Here is a 15994-nt window from a genome sequence, read left to right on the forward strand (position 1 = left end):
GGGTCGAATGACAGTGAAGAAACCCTAGTCAGTGGTCAAACAGCCCTTTACAGGGCCCTGAGACCATCAGAAAACACAGGTGCTTACTTCACAACTCGAAACAGAAGCAGGATCAGTTATGAAGTAGCAATGGAAGTAATTTTGTGGTTGGGGTCACCACAACATGAGGAACTGTGGATCACAGCGTTAGGGAGGTTGAGAACCACTGCTCTAAGTTAAAAGGCTGGCTAAATCAGGACAGAAAATGCATGTGTGCTAATGTACTATTTTGCTGAATTCACACACTTTCCATCTCTCTGCATGACCATGTGAAGGTAGAGAATACTTTGCAGTGATAGGTTCTTGTCTCTAGTGCTTTACAGATTCTTAAATTGTTTTCACAGGTACAGTTCTTCAGTGCTCTGAAGCCTCAGTATGATAGTTCTTGCTATTCCATATTACTCAGGGTTTCACCTGATGTTTCCATAAAACATAGAGGGATTATAGGCCTCTATTGCATGCACCACAATTGTGAAATCCTTAAAGGGCATTAGTGGTTCCACAGCACTAAGTTCCTTAGAGCTGACTGACACTTACCCAGGTTCATCTTGAAACCAGTTATCAAGCAGGACAGACAGACAGCACTAGGTGTCATTCACCAAGCACCCGGTGAATCAGACACATGCCCTCACTGGTAGTGGTTTCTCTTCAGTCACTTTGAAAACACTTTTTCTTCTCCCCTTTCTTTGGGTCATTCTAGAACGATACACACAAGCAAAAGAGATCTACCAGGAAGCCCTGCAGCAGGCAGAGCTGAAGAGAGATGAGGTTTCTGTGCAGCACATCAGGGAAGAACTGGCCGAGCTGTCGAGGAAAAGTAGACTTCTGACTTAATTCTGTTAAGATGTTAAGTTCATTTTGTTGTAGAGCGTAATTTCTGGTAGCCCAAAGGAGTGACTGTTCTTCAGTGTCTGGACCCTAAGCAGAGATGTGAATCATTGTTGAAATTCAGCTTTCTTCAACTCAGCCTCGGTGAAGGACAAGTTGCATACACTGCCACGTTTGTTTTTAAATTTAATTTACTTTGAGATGAGGTGTTGGCCTCCAACTTGGAGTCCTCCTGCCTCAGCCCCCCAAGTACTGGGACTGTTGATAGGCAGGTACACTGTGCCTACTTTTGTTTGTAAAGGTGCAACAGCTTTCACCCTGTCATGACTGTGACTTATAAGGGCTTGGTGTGAAGTAAGTCATGTTTTCCAGTGCAGCATGTAAGGGGCCATCCAGCCTGGGCTGAGAAAACCGTAGATTAAGTGGCCACGTTCTCCACGGTGTGGTCATTAAACCTTTCGTAAGATTTGGTTCATACTTTCTCTTCTCTATCCATTTCTGGCAAACAAGTTACTTGTCTGAAGGCACAGGAGGATTTTGGTAAGTTCTCTTACAGTCTTTTATTGAAGCATTGTGAGATTTAATGAATATGGGGGAAATGAGAATTCTGGTTGGCCGCAGTACGGAGCATTAGCTTCTGAAGTGGAAGTTAGGCCCTTTGTTTCCTGGTTACATGTAACAACTAAAAATGGTGGTGGCAGAAAGAAGGAAGCCTCTCATCAGTGCTGTCTGAGCCCTGGGCTTTCTGTACAGTCACAGTCACCTAGTGGAGTCGAGCTGAAGCCAGTACTAACACTGACAGCACTGATGTGTACCATTGGCAATGTGGAACCGCTGACCAGGATCCTACTTAGCTCTGGTTTTTTACTTTGCAATCTCTGTATTTATACTGTGAAGTGAAGTGGGAAACCAATTATAGATTCTTTGATGACTTAAAATGAATCGACTGTTATGTTAAAAAAACATTATCACTGCCTCAGAGTACATACATACAAGATAACACGGATGGATGCTTTTACCTTTGCAACCTGGCAGATGGCCATTTACCTGAGAGAGAAGACAGTTTTTCTGGGTGCCATGAAGGAACACTGCTGGTGTTGGCATTTCATGGAGGTGGGCGACGTGAGTAGGACTGGCCAATGGACTTTTGGTTCATGTTTGTACTGAGAATCTTCATAATAAACTAGAGACAATGTAATATTGTATGTATTCTAATAATCTTTGAATCATAGAAAAATAATCGACTGAGTTACTAAAAGGAAAACCAAATCCTCGGAATTAAAGCAGAGTTGTGTGTTGTGCATTTACCAATCACTCCGTAGCTAACCACGTGTTGACCCATTAACCAAGAATAACAAGAGATAAGATTTCAATCACCTCTTGCTTTGAGAATGTTTTCCTGTTTCATAATTCCAGAGTTAGCAAAAGTAAAGTCTTAGGATTTTGAATCCTCCATAGTGATTCACCTCATGTCCTGTGGCTGGGGAGGCTGCAGTCTGCAGATAGACGTCTGATGTGCATGTTCCCAGGAGTGTTCTTTTGCACTGTTATAAAAAAGGCAGTGAGACAGAGGGGCTGATCGCCTTTTACTGATTACAACTTTATAAACAATTTACATTTAATTTCATATTAAAGTTTTGAATGACACCATGTTACTGGAGTTTTCAGGGATTAAGTGTATGTAAGACAAAATCACAGCATATGAAAATTTAAAGTGTAGTATAAAATTTCTCACTAAATAGACTGGAAAGTTGTCAGAATATTACCTCTACTGGAAGACCTTGATTTAGCTGTATGTGCATGTGTTACAGATACAGTGTTGGCCCACAAAATGCTACACCTTGATATGTAGCTGACTTCATAATCTCAGTGCTTGCTTGCTCTCTCCTTAGTATCACGGTAAGGCGTACCTCCATCTCTCTAGGTAAACTTTGTGAGGATCTTGTTCTAGTTGTTTTGAACTAAAAAATGATGCTGGATTTCATGTTGTGGTGAGCATGGAGCAAGCTAGGCTCATCTGTCCTAAAGTGAACCCAACCCGGAACGGCAAGACCCTTAGGGTCAGTCATCATCATCATCATCTTTGGGCCAGTTGGCCAGATGATTTACTAAGTTCTAGGCTATTACTGGAACTTGTCAGGGAGTGTGGGGGTGGGGGGGTGGGCTTTCAACAGTAAACTTAATCAAACACTTAGCCTTCATTATGTTTATGATTATTGTAAAGGTACACTTTGGACACTTGTAAACTTTACAAGTGATAAGAATCCTATCTCACTGTGTAGCCTTGGCTGGCCCAGAACTCATCTTGTAATCCAGGCTAGCCTTGTACGTTTAGTGGTGTGCCTGCCTCTGCCTTCCAATTGCTGAGATTAAAGGTGTGTGCTACCACGCATGGCTAAAGTTTAAGCTCTCAAATGTCTGTCTTTGTTACTTGCTAAGGTATATGGGCAAATCTGAGCCTGTGTCTTCATCTATAATTAAAAAAGGGGGGAGGAATTCGAAACCAGTGGTACAGATGCTAAGGGCGGCTCAGGCAGCGGCTCTGAGGACTTGAGTTCTACAAGTTCTGGTCTCCTGAAAAGTCTGTGACCGCTTTTTCCCTTCCAGTTCTCAGTGACATCATCTCCAAACCACTAAGTATCTGTGCAGTAGAAGAAGCCTGAACACCAGGATAAAGCTGTGTGAAAGCAAATCTTAAAAACACAGCAAGCAATTCTTAATAAAAAAAAAAAGTTATCCTCCAGTACCATAATTAGTTTAAAATTCAGTCTTTAAATTACTTGCACCTTGACACTTTACTGGTGTTCTGTAGAAGCAGTGTGGGCACTGACGTAGAGATAGAAAAGGACTGTATTCAGTGGTTAGAGTTCAGGATGCAGCATAAAACAAGCCTGGAAGACCACAGTTCTGTACAGATTGCTATCCTTTTAACTCAGCCAGATATGTGTCAAACTAAAGAAAAGCGGGTGTGTGTTTCTTGTTTGAAACCTGAGACATGAAGACCCTTAGGTCACAAATGATAGACTGTAGCTATGGACAGGATAGTCAAATTTATTTCAGAACAAAAGCTTGGTTGGGCTGCATCAAATGCAGAAGAATACTTAGGGGTGTGGTCAAATTACCAGTGTGCATAAACATTGAGGTATGCCTCAAGTAAGCCTTTAAACTTTAAAACTGAACTATAACATACCCATGCAGTAATATTTTTTTCAGTGCTACTAATGAAGAAAGTAAAGCCCGCACTGGAAACTCCCAACATGACAGTTCTGTTGCTCCTGCACTTAGACCTCATTCAGGCTTTATGACAGGGTATGTATTAAAACCTAAACATTTTCACAAGATTGAAACATTCCCAGGAAAGCTGAATTTAGTGGAAACAAAAGTACAATGCCCATGAAAGTCAGTACTGTGTAACTGTGCCGCGTGAGGTTGTTTAGAAGGCTGGGGTTAAAAAGATAGACAAAGAATTTAAAAAATGACCCCCAATGTTGATGTGCTGATTTAAATTTAAGTACACCAGATGCTACAGCAAGGGGATACACTGCAAAAAGGTCATCTATTTACACCAGAGTGATTTAAAGACATCATGGTTTTCTTTACAAACAGATGTAAGAACAGGAATTGTCCACTTTTAAAAAACTCTACACTTCAACCTTCCACTGTTCTAATCCACTGAATTGCCTGTAGGAGAGGCAGTTTTTTGTTTGTTTGTTTTGTTTTTTCCCATTTGATTTTCCAAATGAATTGACATCATTTCTTCTTCATCTGTGGCCCTGGCTCCTCTGAGAAGTCTCTGGGCACAAATCATAGGAGAGCAGAAATTCTTTTTTCATCTGCAGTTCAAACCAAAGCCCGAGAGAGTTCCCTGCTGTGCACAGGTCAGTCGTCACTGTCAGACAGTGTCTCGTACTGCGCCGAGAGCAGCGGGGCAGGCTCGCGCTCCCAGATGCGGTTCTGCTGATGGGGAGCGGCTTGGCTGAGGGCAGACGGAGCGCACGAGATCGGGGTTGGTGGTGTACTGCTGAGCATCCGCATGGTCAGAGGGTTGTAAGGGAACTGCGTAGATCCTGACAAAAGGAAAACAAGATGTCTAGTGTCATTAGCATATAATGCAGTGTTCACAGGATGGAAGAGGGCAGGGCTAGTCGAGTAAAATGGTCTTGGGATGCCTTCTAAAAAGGATAAGACAAGTAACCACCTGGGTAAGTCTGTGATAAAACAAAACATCACGCTTCTCCACGGCGAACTGAAGTATAGAGCTACTGAATATTAAGCTCTAATTAGGAGCCTACCCATACTAGTAACTTTCCAATAGAAATCAGAAATACAGCTCTCAGAACATGGCAAGTATCCAGGAAGATTAGTCAGGCTCTATGCAGTCTCACTAGGCTGACTTAAATGTGTATGAGATTTAAAATGGGGCACATTAACAAGAGTACCACCTGTCCTGGCCCCACACTACCTCCTATCACTTTAAACCAAAGCACAAAACATGCATTTGATCAAGTCCTCTTCTGGTCTAAAAAAAAACCTTCCCTAAAAGTAAAGTAATGAGGTAAGAAAACCACCGGGGGAAGGGAAGGGGGAAGGGGCGTGGGCAGGGGAGGAAGGGGATGAGGAAGGTTACAGAGTTCCCCGACACACTTGTGTATGTTGTGTGCTAACCTCTGTAATGTGTGTATGCTTTCTCTAAGAGATTACCAGTATTTACACATGCCAGAGGATTAAAAGGCAGAAGCCTTGAAGTGTACATGTTTAAGAACCATGAAATTGTTAGGCAGACAGGGAACCCACAAGGGAAAAAAAAATACAATTCTCTGAAACTCTAAAATCTACAGCAGATATGCCAGTCTTAATCAAAAAAATGATTTTTCTTATATATATTTTTTATTTTACAATACCATTCAGTTCTACATATCAGCCATGGGTTCCCCTATTCTCCCCCCTCCCACCCCCTCCCCTTACCCCCAGCCTACCCTCCATTCCCATCTCCTCCAGGACAAGTCCTCCCCCGAGGACTGCGATCAACCTGGTAGACCCAGTCCAGGCAGGTCCAGTCCCTTCCTCCCAGACTGAGCCAAGCGTCCCTGCATAAGCTCCAGATTTCAAACAGCCAACTCATGCACTGAGTACAGGAACTGGTCCCACTGCCTAGTTGCCTCCCAAACTGATCAAGCCAATCGACTGTCTCACCTATTCAGAGGGTCTGATCCAGCTGGGAAAAATGATTATTTTTGAAATAACATTTAATTCTTGTTTGTATTGTGTATGATATGTGTAGGCATGCTTGTGCCATGACATGTGGGTGGAGGTCAAAGGTCAACTTTCGGGCGAAGACTCTTCCTAAATTTTTATGTGGGTGGACTGAACTTGGGCCATTAGGCCTGCAGTTACTTTACCCTAAAGCCATTTCATCATCTCACTGACCCTATAGTTATGTGATTAAAAACACCTGTGCACGTGAGACACTGGGGAGATGTGAACCTACAGACAGAGTGGCTTTTGTTAAAACAGTACACTTCCTAGTTCTGGTGGTGATTACTTAGTAAAAGCTAAAGGCAAGTCACTACAGGTGACATTTCATCTGGATACAGTCCATGGAAGAGCTGAAATCAGACTTATTTGCAAATACTGGTTATCAACCAGCATAGTGGATGTATGGATCACATAAATATAAAATCTCTTGTGGAAAGTAGGGCCAAGTAATGATAGAGAAAACTACAGTTCTGCGGGGCAGTGGTGGCGCATGCCTTTAATCCCAACATTTGGGAGGCAGAGAGGCAGATGAATCTCTGAGTTTTGGGAGGCCAACCTGGTCTACAGAGTGAATTCCAAGACAGCCAAGGCTACAGAGAAACCCTGACTCAAAAAAACAAAAAAAAGAAAGAAAGAAAACTACAGTTCTTGCCCAAACCATAACATCTATTCAAAAGCAGGTAATATTAGCAAAGCACTGACATTAAAATGACACCTAATTTATCAGTTAGATGAGACTCCTCAACACTCCCCACCTGTGGAAGAGGGCCTGTCTTCCCAGGCCCATCCTGGTGTCTGCCTGTGGTAATCACCTTCTGAATGTACAGAGGAGACTGAAGAAGGTCGTTCAGTCCCTAAGTAGCTTTGCCCAGGAATAGGAGATTTAGACTTCCGGCTGTTTGATTTGTTGATCAGCTTTGGTTTGCATACTCCTAAAAGTGAAATTCAAGTTACTATATTAACTGCCGATAATTCTCAGTGACGGCAACAAAGCCTCCCTAAATGCTGATTTTATAACACCAAGTGAAAAAAACCAGTGGTAGCATGAAGAATCCAGATCCTGTGCTCAACTAAAGATGCAGATTGTGTTTTAAGGAGCGGGTAGGGCACATCATCCTGTAAACTTAAGAGCATGGTGACTGCTGGCCTTATAAGAATATGGGGAATGGTAATAAATGCCTGCTTCCCTCTCCCCCTCCTCAATTTAAAAGAAGTAAATGGAGGACTTGGGCTACTCAAGTGTGTCAAGGACAGGCTGCAGCAGATACGCCTTCTACTCCAGGATCTCAGCAGATACCTCAAAGTTCACAGCGCTGGGACACACATGACTGGGTTCTATGACAAAATATTTAAAGAACCCACATCACTTAGCACATTTTTTATCTCAGTCCCGGCAGTTTTATCCTACCCCAGTTGTAAACAGCCAGTATCATTTTAACTTCCTAATAGTTGCCAAGTGAACTTAAAACAGAAATATACAACCAATAGAAATTAAAAGGGCAGAATTAAGACCTCACTTTCTGGAATAGTTAAGTTGGTGCGGTCTTCAAGGTTACTTCGTGTAAGTATGGGGCAGGGAGAAGCAAACACCAGACATTGTTTTAACCCTTTCCTTAACCACAAAGATTTTTACCTGAAAACAGGAAACAGACCTAAAAACAAACCATAAGAGATAACTTGATATAAATACCGCAAGCATAGTGTTGCTAAGATTTTTTGGGTTGGTTTGATTCATAGGTTGTAGATGATCTCACACTAAATACGTATCTTGTGTTTGCAAAAACTTGACTAATTTCTATTCATCTGATAGCTTCGTGGGTTCAAGCAAACCTTTAAAAAAAAAATCCTCTTGTCTGAGATGTGTGGGGTAGGGATGCAGGTATCAGTTCTTCCTTCTGTCCTGCTGGTATCAGGGATCAAGCCCAGGTGGGCAGCATTGGTGGCCCATGCCGTTGCCACCAAATGTGGCAATGTGGGGTTTTTAATCCCTTTCTGTGGCTTGCAGCTGTATTGATATTTGGTCATATTTATCAGAATAGTAAAAGACATAGCAAACAAAAACGCACTGGGGCTGGAGAGATGGTACAGTGGTTAATAAGAGCACTTGTTACTCTTGCCCAGGGCCCCAGGTTCAATTCCCAGCACCCACATGGTGGTTCACAACCTTCTGTAACTCCAGTTCAAGTGGATCTAACACCCTCTTCTAGCACAGGAGTTCTCAGTAATACATCAGAACACTGAAATAAAAACCTTACCTGAATGAGGTGATGGGTCCCCTTCATCTCTCCGAGTCTCACTGCTGGTCACAACTGAGGTACTGTTACTACCAGGCACAATTCCCACAGGTTGGGGCATGACAACACCATGATCTTCAACTTTATCATCGAAACTTCCCATGAGAGCCTTTCTAATGATGTCTTCTAGACCAAGATTACTGGCAGGATCAGCAAAAGAATGGCTTCTTGAGCTAACTGCACCTGGAGAGACAAGGCAGTGTACTGCTGCTTGTTTCTGAGGCAGATCATAGCACAGGGAAACAGAAGAGAAAGAAACCCTGGGCTCTTGCAGCAGTCAAGACACTGGCCTGATGCTGAGAACCTCCATGGTGAGATGCAGCCCTCATCCGGTCATCCTCCTATCTCTGCTGTGCTCACTCGTCAGCACGTCTTTAGGACTCTTACCTGATGTAGTAACTGCGGGCAGATTGAAGATCTCAGTTCCTGGCTGCGCAGCTGCTGTATTCAAACAAATCTTTAGGTTAATTGAGATGAGATAATCATGATACAAAGACTCAAGAAATTCTAGAATAAAGTTAACCCTTTGATTTTCTACATTTCATTTATTATGTGGAAATGAAATGAAAATACCTTTCTTGGGGCAGGGAGGTTATTAAGAAAAAATCAGGTCAGGTAGAAAACTCAAAACACGAATAAGATAATTCACAAAAGAGGAAAAGATGTTACATTACTGAGGGCAAAGCAAACAGGAAAAAGTCATTGGCAGAACAGGAATCCAGGTTTCCTAGGGATGAAGGCTTGCACTGCAGACACCCCTGAGAAGTACCAATAGTCCAGTTTGAGAGTGTTGAAAAGCCTCCTCAGTGGATGGATACTGTGGAAGCTACTCGCTGCCAGGGCTAAGGGGAAGCTTTTTGTACTCAGGATATTCCCTGGGTAAAAAAAAATTCTGCCACGATCCATCATTAAATCCCGGTAACTATACAGTTAGTAATTTGCAACTTGAATAAAAAATGAAATGAAAACCACCATTTTGTGCCAGAAGAAGGGACCTGGAGACTTAAGTTGTTTCTATCACTTATTTGCTGCTGAGAATGTTAAAAGGAAAAAACAATTTTGGAAGGAAGAAGGTGCCTGAACAATGATACCTGAGCACTGTACACTATGGGAGGATAGACTTGCCTAAGGATTAGAGCCATTAAAAAGAGCATATGTGCCTAGAAATGACCATTCTTGATCAGAGCAGTTGACACCTGACGGGGGGGCGGAGGTCGGCACTAACAGCAGGACTGTAGAATAGCGACTACAGGCAGTCTGACTTCCAGAGACATGCGACACAGTGGGGGGCAAAGTCAGCCTGAAATAACAGTTTGCAGAACTTACTCAGTGAACCGTTACTGACTGAAATTAGTTACTAGCCTGGATTACAAGATGAGAGTACAAAGCAAGATAAGATGACCCCATGAGAGGATGTGGTAGCACATGCACACTCAGCACTTGGTGGGCATAGGCAGGAGCATCTCTGCCAGAATGTGAGACCCTGTCTCGAAAGTTCAGATGACTGTAATTCAAACAATTCTAATACCAAACACTCAGAATGTGGCTCTCCCTTCATTTGAGCTTACAGTTACGTGTGCTGCTTTCATATATAGATCAGAATGACCTGGCAACTTAGTAAAATGCCATTTTCTACTTGTTTTTAAAAATATAGACAGGGTCTTATGTAGCTCTGATTGTCCTGGAACTTTATGTAGACCATGCTGGCCTCAAATTCCCATTTTCTAAATTCCCAGGGCTTTATAATTTGGATATTAATAAGCCTTCAGCTAGTCATGGTGCAGTGTGAGGTCTCCTTGTCTTAAAGAAGATATGACAACTGCGTATAAATAATGGGGAAGAACGCACCTGAGACCTGACTTAACAAAGGACAAGAAAGGAACAGATTGAAGTTATCTGGTTATGAAGAGCATGAACTTCCTGTTGGGAGCGGAGTAAATGTTCAGTTTTAGAAAAGACCCAGAAATATACTCTAGATAAAATAAAAAGCTGGGCCGGATGGTGGTGTCACTCACCCTTAATCCCAGCACTTGGGAGGATCTCTGAGTTTTGAGGCCAGCCTGGTCTACAAAGTGAGTTCAGGACAGTCAGGACTGTTAGAGAGAAACCCCGTCTTTTGCTGGACTTCAGACACAAATTCAAAAGTTTTCAGTATGAAACTCAGTTTTAATGCCCTAAAATTAGTGTTCGAGGGAAAAGGTGTTGAGAGCCCTGAAGAAAACAAGGGCCAGACTGAGCTAAGGAAGCTAGAAAGGGCCAAAAGAGACACAACCTGAGGCAACAGACGCTAACTCTGCAAAGTCAGGGAGGCGATGCCCTGTCACACCTGGGAAGCCACGGTGAAGTGAGTGCTTAAGAACAATGCCACTGTTCTGTCCCACAGGAAAACCAATTGAGATACTGAGTCGAAGCAGTTTTCTTGGCTTGGTGGCTTTTGGGTTTTCAGCTCTATTTCCCAGTAAGGAGTCAATGATGCCCTAGAACCACTGATTCTTTAATATAAATTCCTTTTTCTATAGCCAGAGCTCTTACAATAAAAAACAAAACAAACAAACAAAAAAATCCCAGGTTCTAAGGGTTGGACAGATGGCTCAGTGATTAAGTGCTCTTCCAGAAGATGTAGGTTTGATTTCCAGCATCCATGACAGCTTACAGCCAGCTGTAACTCTAGGCTCTGGAGAAACAACATCCTCTTCTGTCCCTTGTGGGCATTGCACATGTGGTATACAAACATGTAGGCAAAAACACCCATACACATAAAATCAGAAATAAAATAACTCCAGACTCTAACACAATTTTGTTAGTTTTGGCCGGAGAACAAGGGAATCCATGGCTGATATGTAAAATTAAATTTAATTAAAAAAATTAAAAAAACAAACAAACAAACTCCAGCACATTATCTCCCCATCAACATATACCTCAATTTAGTAAATGCCTGCTGAATGACCAGTTTGCTGAGGACAGTGTGAAAATCCCATCAAAGGAAAAGCTATCAAGTAGTCTTCATGAACTCTCAGCATGCTCTGTCAAGAATTTCCTCCCCACTGGTCAGTCACGACAAAACTAGAGAGGGTAAAAATGGTCCCCAACAACCGGCTATCCCTCGGCCTATGTGTCTGTATGCTTAGAGAGGTCATCCTAAGTTAAGAGACTGTACGTGAGAGCACTGATGTGTTTTGTTGGTGATTTTTGAAGACTAAATAGAGGCAACTGTTGAGGACCGGAAATCAAAGGCCTCCTCAACATCATTAGAAAACAGGCAGTGTTTCTACTGATGGGTTAGGTAAGCTTAGTCACTCTGTAAGTCTGACATTTCTGGTCGGCATTCTACAATTTGTTGCAACTTAAAAAGAGAATCCAGGGTATTCGTATCTTGAAACCCCTTTCTACTCTTGGGAGTTACTGCTCACTTTTCTATAATAAATCTATATTTACTGTGCTAAGATGAAGAAAAGGGAGGAAAGATACATCTAATAATTTAGAGATAGAATAGGTTCACGATGAGTGATGTGGGACTCATCCTTTTCATCATTCAATAGAGAGTAGAATGCAATCAATGACTATTAATCACGAGTGGTAAAGATGTAATTACACACCTGTCTGGCAGTTCAGCTTTAGAGTCCAGAATTGCTTTTGACAGGGTCAGGATACTAGCAAATCATAGATCAGAGACAAGTCTCTCTAGATTCTCCATCATTGGTTAATAAGACTGGCTGGCCAAGTGATGGCGGCACATGCCTTTAATCCCAGCACTCAGTAGGCAGAGCCAGGCGGATCTCTGTGAGTTCGAGGCCAGCCTGGTCTACAGAGCTAGTTCTAGGACAGCCAGAGCTGTTACACAGAGAAACCCTGTCTTGGGAAACAAAACAAAACTGGCTGGTAGCAGAGGACTTGCAGATGATAGTACAGCAGCAATCTGCTGAGAGCGAGCACATCAGCCCAGAGGAAACAAGGGTCTGCCATACAGTTTTACGGAGACATTTCTCAACAACCTTGGGGACAGTACTGTGAGTCCTGAACTGTTAGAGGGTACATCGAGGGAAGCCAAGATTCAGGTTGCAATGCTTGGTTGGAGTTCCAGCCCTGTTACTTCTTGGGTAACCTTCATCAGTTATTAAATCTCTGACTCAATTTCCTTTCTCATTTATAAAATGGAGATAATCACATGTAATGTACACAATGCATGCTACTTAATCTTTTGCTACAATTAGTTTGTCATAGTTGCATCTGTATGCCACAGGACTGCACTGAGACCTTGAGATTCGGTCAGGTCCTGGTAAGTTATACGACAGCGAGGATGCAGCAACTGTAAATCATCCTGTCCAATATCCAGAACTGGCAGTCCCCACGCAGCAGGGAAGAGGGGGCCTCAGAGTAGCGCCCTGACACCTTGACATCTGTTTCCGGCACAGTGTCGTGTTGCTTAGCTGTTCAGGTTGCTAATGGAAAGATATTCTGACACTACAGTTATAATAATAAGTTTAGGACAGATAATATCATTTATTTGAGTTACTCAGAAGACTTTCAAAGATAAATAAATTAAGATAATATACTTAGAACAAGAACACGCACGAAGAACGATAGAACAGGGCTTAGAGGCAAGACTCATGAAAAACACGCTTTTAAATATCTAAAGAACTGTTATGTGGAGGTGGCTCAAACAGATGAAAGTACAACAAATGAGCTTTAAAACAAGACACAGACATCAATAGAAACCTACACAGAACTAACTTAGTCACAAGTAAAGAAAACTGTGCCCTAGACCCAGCATTAGTTCCCCATGAAGATGGATGTCTTCAAAAACGCCCAAGTTCCTGTTTCCTAAGAAGGACCTATTTGTGAATTTGCCGACATTGTATAGATCAAGATGCTCTAAAAAAACCTTCAAACTCAGGATTATAAAAAAGGCAACGTTGGAGATAGCATTGTTAATGCATGTTTTATTTGGGGTTCATGAAAGAAATCCCACTTACCCATATCAGAGTCACCTCCACCAGAGGAGTTCAACTTACGAAAAATTTCCTGCTTCTTTGATTTAACCATGGGTGATGTGCTTTCGAGCTTGGTGAAGAATGAAGGCAAGTAGCTTATACTTCCTGGTGATCGAGAATCATTCCTGTCAGGAATACAGTTCAGTCCGTGAGAACCCTGCACTCCTAACCCTGGGAACGCTCCTCTAAGTAACAGGCAGAGAGTACTCAGAAAACTACTGCTTCCCCATTCTGTGTTTGCTGTCGGCCTAGGAAAGAGCATGTGACCATAAACTCGTTCAGAAATAGTCAAATGCTTTTTGGCTCTGAAAGATAAAACAGCAAGATGATCTACAGCACAGTTTATTCATTTATTTATTTGTTTTTTGAGACTATGTAGCTGTGACTGTCCTGGAGCTCTGTAGCCCAGGCTGGCCTGGAACTCACGGCGATATGCCTGCCTCTGCCTCCCCAGTGCTGGGATTATAGGTGTGTGATACTATGCCTAGTTAATCTATAGCACACATTCTTAAGGAATAAAATGGCAAAGTATTAATTGGAAAACTTAGAAAATAGCTTATCAAGTTAAGCACAAACTATGGTTATATAAGCTAGGAACTAATTTACTAGCAACATTCTTTAAGTACACTAGTTGTGACTAATAACACACCTACCTGTAAAATAACAAAGGCTTACATCTAGCCAAGCAGTTGGATTAAAGCAAAATAGCTGCAGTATCTACATAAAATTGCCTAACTCTTATAATCATTTCAAGATAAACAACAGAGGAACTGAGTTTTAATACAAAGAATTTCATATTTCACTGGTAGTTTCCTATACTCAAAGTTTAATAAACTTCCCCTAACAGAGATGGTAACAGAACATATTGTTGACAACACTATCTAGTCACATGTATTCATTCACCACTTAAACACAGAAACACTGTGAAGATAGACAAAAAGAAGACATGATCGCTGTGCATAAATATTCAATTTGGGGGGCTGGAGAGATGGCTCAGAGGTTAAGAGCACTGACTGCTCTTCTACAGGTCCTGAGTTCAATTCCCAGCAACCACATGGTGGCTCACAACCATCTGTAATGAGATCTGGTACCATCTTCTGGCCTGCAGTCATACATGCTGTATACATAATTAATAAATAAATAAATCTTTAAAAAAAATTCAATTTGGGAAAACATGAATATATAATGATTTTCTTCCTCATTTCATTGAAGGTAATAACATGTATTATGTTGCCTACAAATATGTACAATTAATTCTCAGAAATTCATCAGCAGCCTAGAATTAGAAAGACCTATTTTAAAACTGGACTCTCCTCTCCTACCAGCCTTGGCCACCATCAAATCATGTATTTGGTCCTTGGCATTAAAGGGTGTTAAAATGCCAAGAAAACAGTGTGATTCTCAAGAAAAGAACTCAGACAACAGAGAATACAGGGGAATACAGCAGGAAATGAAGCTTTCTAAGTCTGGTCTTGGAACAAAAATGCCATGCTAGTGACTGAATGCTTTCCTCAATGTGTCTTAATGTCTACCTCCTCTGGTGAGGTGGGACAAATGCAGGGCAATTAGTCACTCAGGTTAAAGTCAGGGTTAGAATGAGGTGAGAGGAAAGTCTACAAGGCACAATCTGTACAGTCCGCAACACTTAATATAGGATGTGTACTCAAATGCTGGCTGAACTGCCGCCACTACCTGTTGCCCAAAGGGTCTAGAAGGAATAACTTGCAGGAGTAATGATGAAGTTTCTCTAACTTGTTTAATGTGATGCTTTGGCTAACATCTAGTAGTATTAGCTCATGGGGAAAATATCCCTAGATGTTCTTCCCAGAGTCCTAGTCTGATAGAAAGACCACAAAGAGGAAAGTTTTAGGCACAGCATACTCACCTCTGCTCCGCAGGCTCCGCCCCCCTCTGTGACAAGAGCAGCATGCTGTCCTGCTTCTCATGCACAGCAGGGACCTGGGGTGGGGAGATGGGCTCATAGGGCTCTGACGAGATGTGACTCCTCTCTGGAGATTTCCCAGGCCTGCTGGGGTAGAAAATGCAGTAGTTTAGGTTGTACTCCAGGGTCACCGATGATTCAATGTTTGCATTTACTACATATAATTTCATAAGTGTATTTATTTGGTATTTCCTTCCCCAATCAACCCTACCCTGTTCTTAAAATCATGACAGTTTTTGAGGTTGATCTATAAACCTTTAACCTTGCATCCATCAATACCCACATGCAGGAGAAAAAAGCCTGATTGATCTTATGGTTTGTCCTTCACAGCTGAACCTTTAGTTTACATATTTCAGCTTTACATACCATACTTATCATTTTATGTATTTCTTAAATGTCAAAATAAACACACATATCTTCTATCTCTTCACCCCAGTTACCAGCCATTTCCATATGGCTCATGATGCACATTCTATTCTAAAACTGCCAGAACAGCAAAATGTATTATGTAAACATTTTGAATGATAAAATCAGGTAATTTTACTAAGAGCAATGAAAGAAACTAACCTTCCTCATTCAGACTCACAGATGTAGGTTATAAGTGGAGAAGACAATTGGAATCTCTCTTCATAAATGTTGTCAAT

The 15994-nt window shown here is 41.9% G+C and overlaps 2 protein-coding genes across 24 annotated transcripts in view; one reads left to right on the forward strand and one right to left on the reverse strand.

The window, feature by feature from the left end:
- Positions 1–2153, forward strand: part of Ttc19 (tetratricopeptide repeat domain 19) — a 33464-nt gene extending 31311 nt beyond the window's left edge. For both annotated transcript variants that reach the window (XM_028857114.2, XM_028857113.2), the window contains one exon: positions 740–2153. In XM_028857114.2, the coding sequence (XP_028712947.1) occupies positions 740–873 (134 nt within the window). In that variant the 3' untranslated portion in view covers positions 874–2153. The remainder of the gene's footprint in view (positions 1–739) is intronic.
- A 1745-nt stretch (positions 2154–3898) lies between these two features.
- Positions 3899–15994, reverse strand: part of Ncor1 (nuclear receptor corepressor 1) — a 152924-nt gene continuing 140828 nt past the window's right edge. For 18 of the 22 annotated variants that reach the window (XM_037201359.1, XM_028857111.2, XM_028857112.2 and 15 more), the window contains 6 exons: positions 15294–15437; positions 13391–13533; positions 8805–8858; positions 8379–8600; positions 6879–7055; positions 3899–4934 (listed from right to left, as the gene is read on the reverse strand). In XM_037201359.1, coding sequence (XP_037057254.1) covers positions 4747–4934; positions 6879–7055; positions 8379–8600; positions 8805–8858; positions 13391–13533; positions 15294–15437 — 928 coding nt within the window. In that variant the 3' untranslated portion in view covers positions 3899–4746. The remainder of the gene's footprint in view (positions 4935–6878; positions 7056–8378; positions 8601–8804; positions 8859–13390; positions 13534–15293; positions 15438–15994) is intronic. The other 4 variants (XM_028857094.2, XM_028857100.2, XM_028857099.2 and 1 more) reach the window with 4 other exon arrangements.

This window comes from Peromyscus leucopus, chromosome 8b, assembly GCF_004664715.2.
Source record: "Peromyscus leucopus breed LL Stock chromosome 8b, UCI_PerLeu_2.1, whole genome shotgun sequence".
In the NCBI taxonomy this organism is placed as follows: Eukaryota; Metazoa; Chordata; class Mammalia; order Rodentia; family Cricetidae; genus Peromyscus; species Peromyscus leucopus.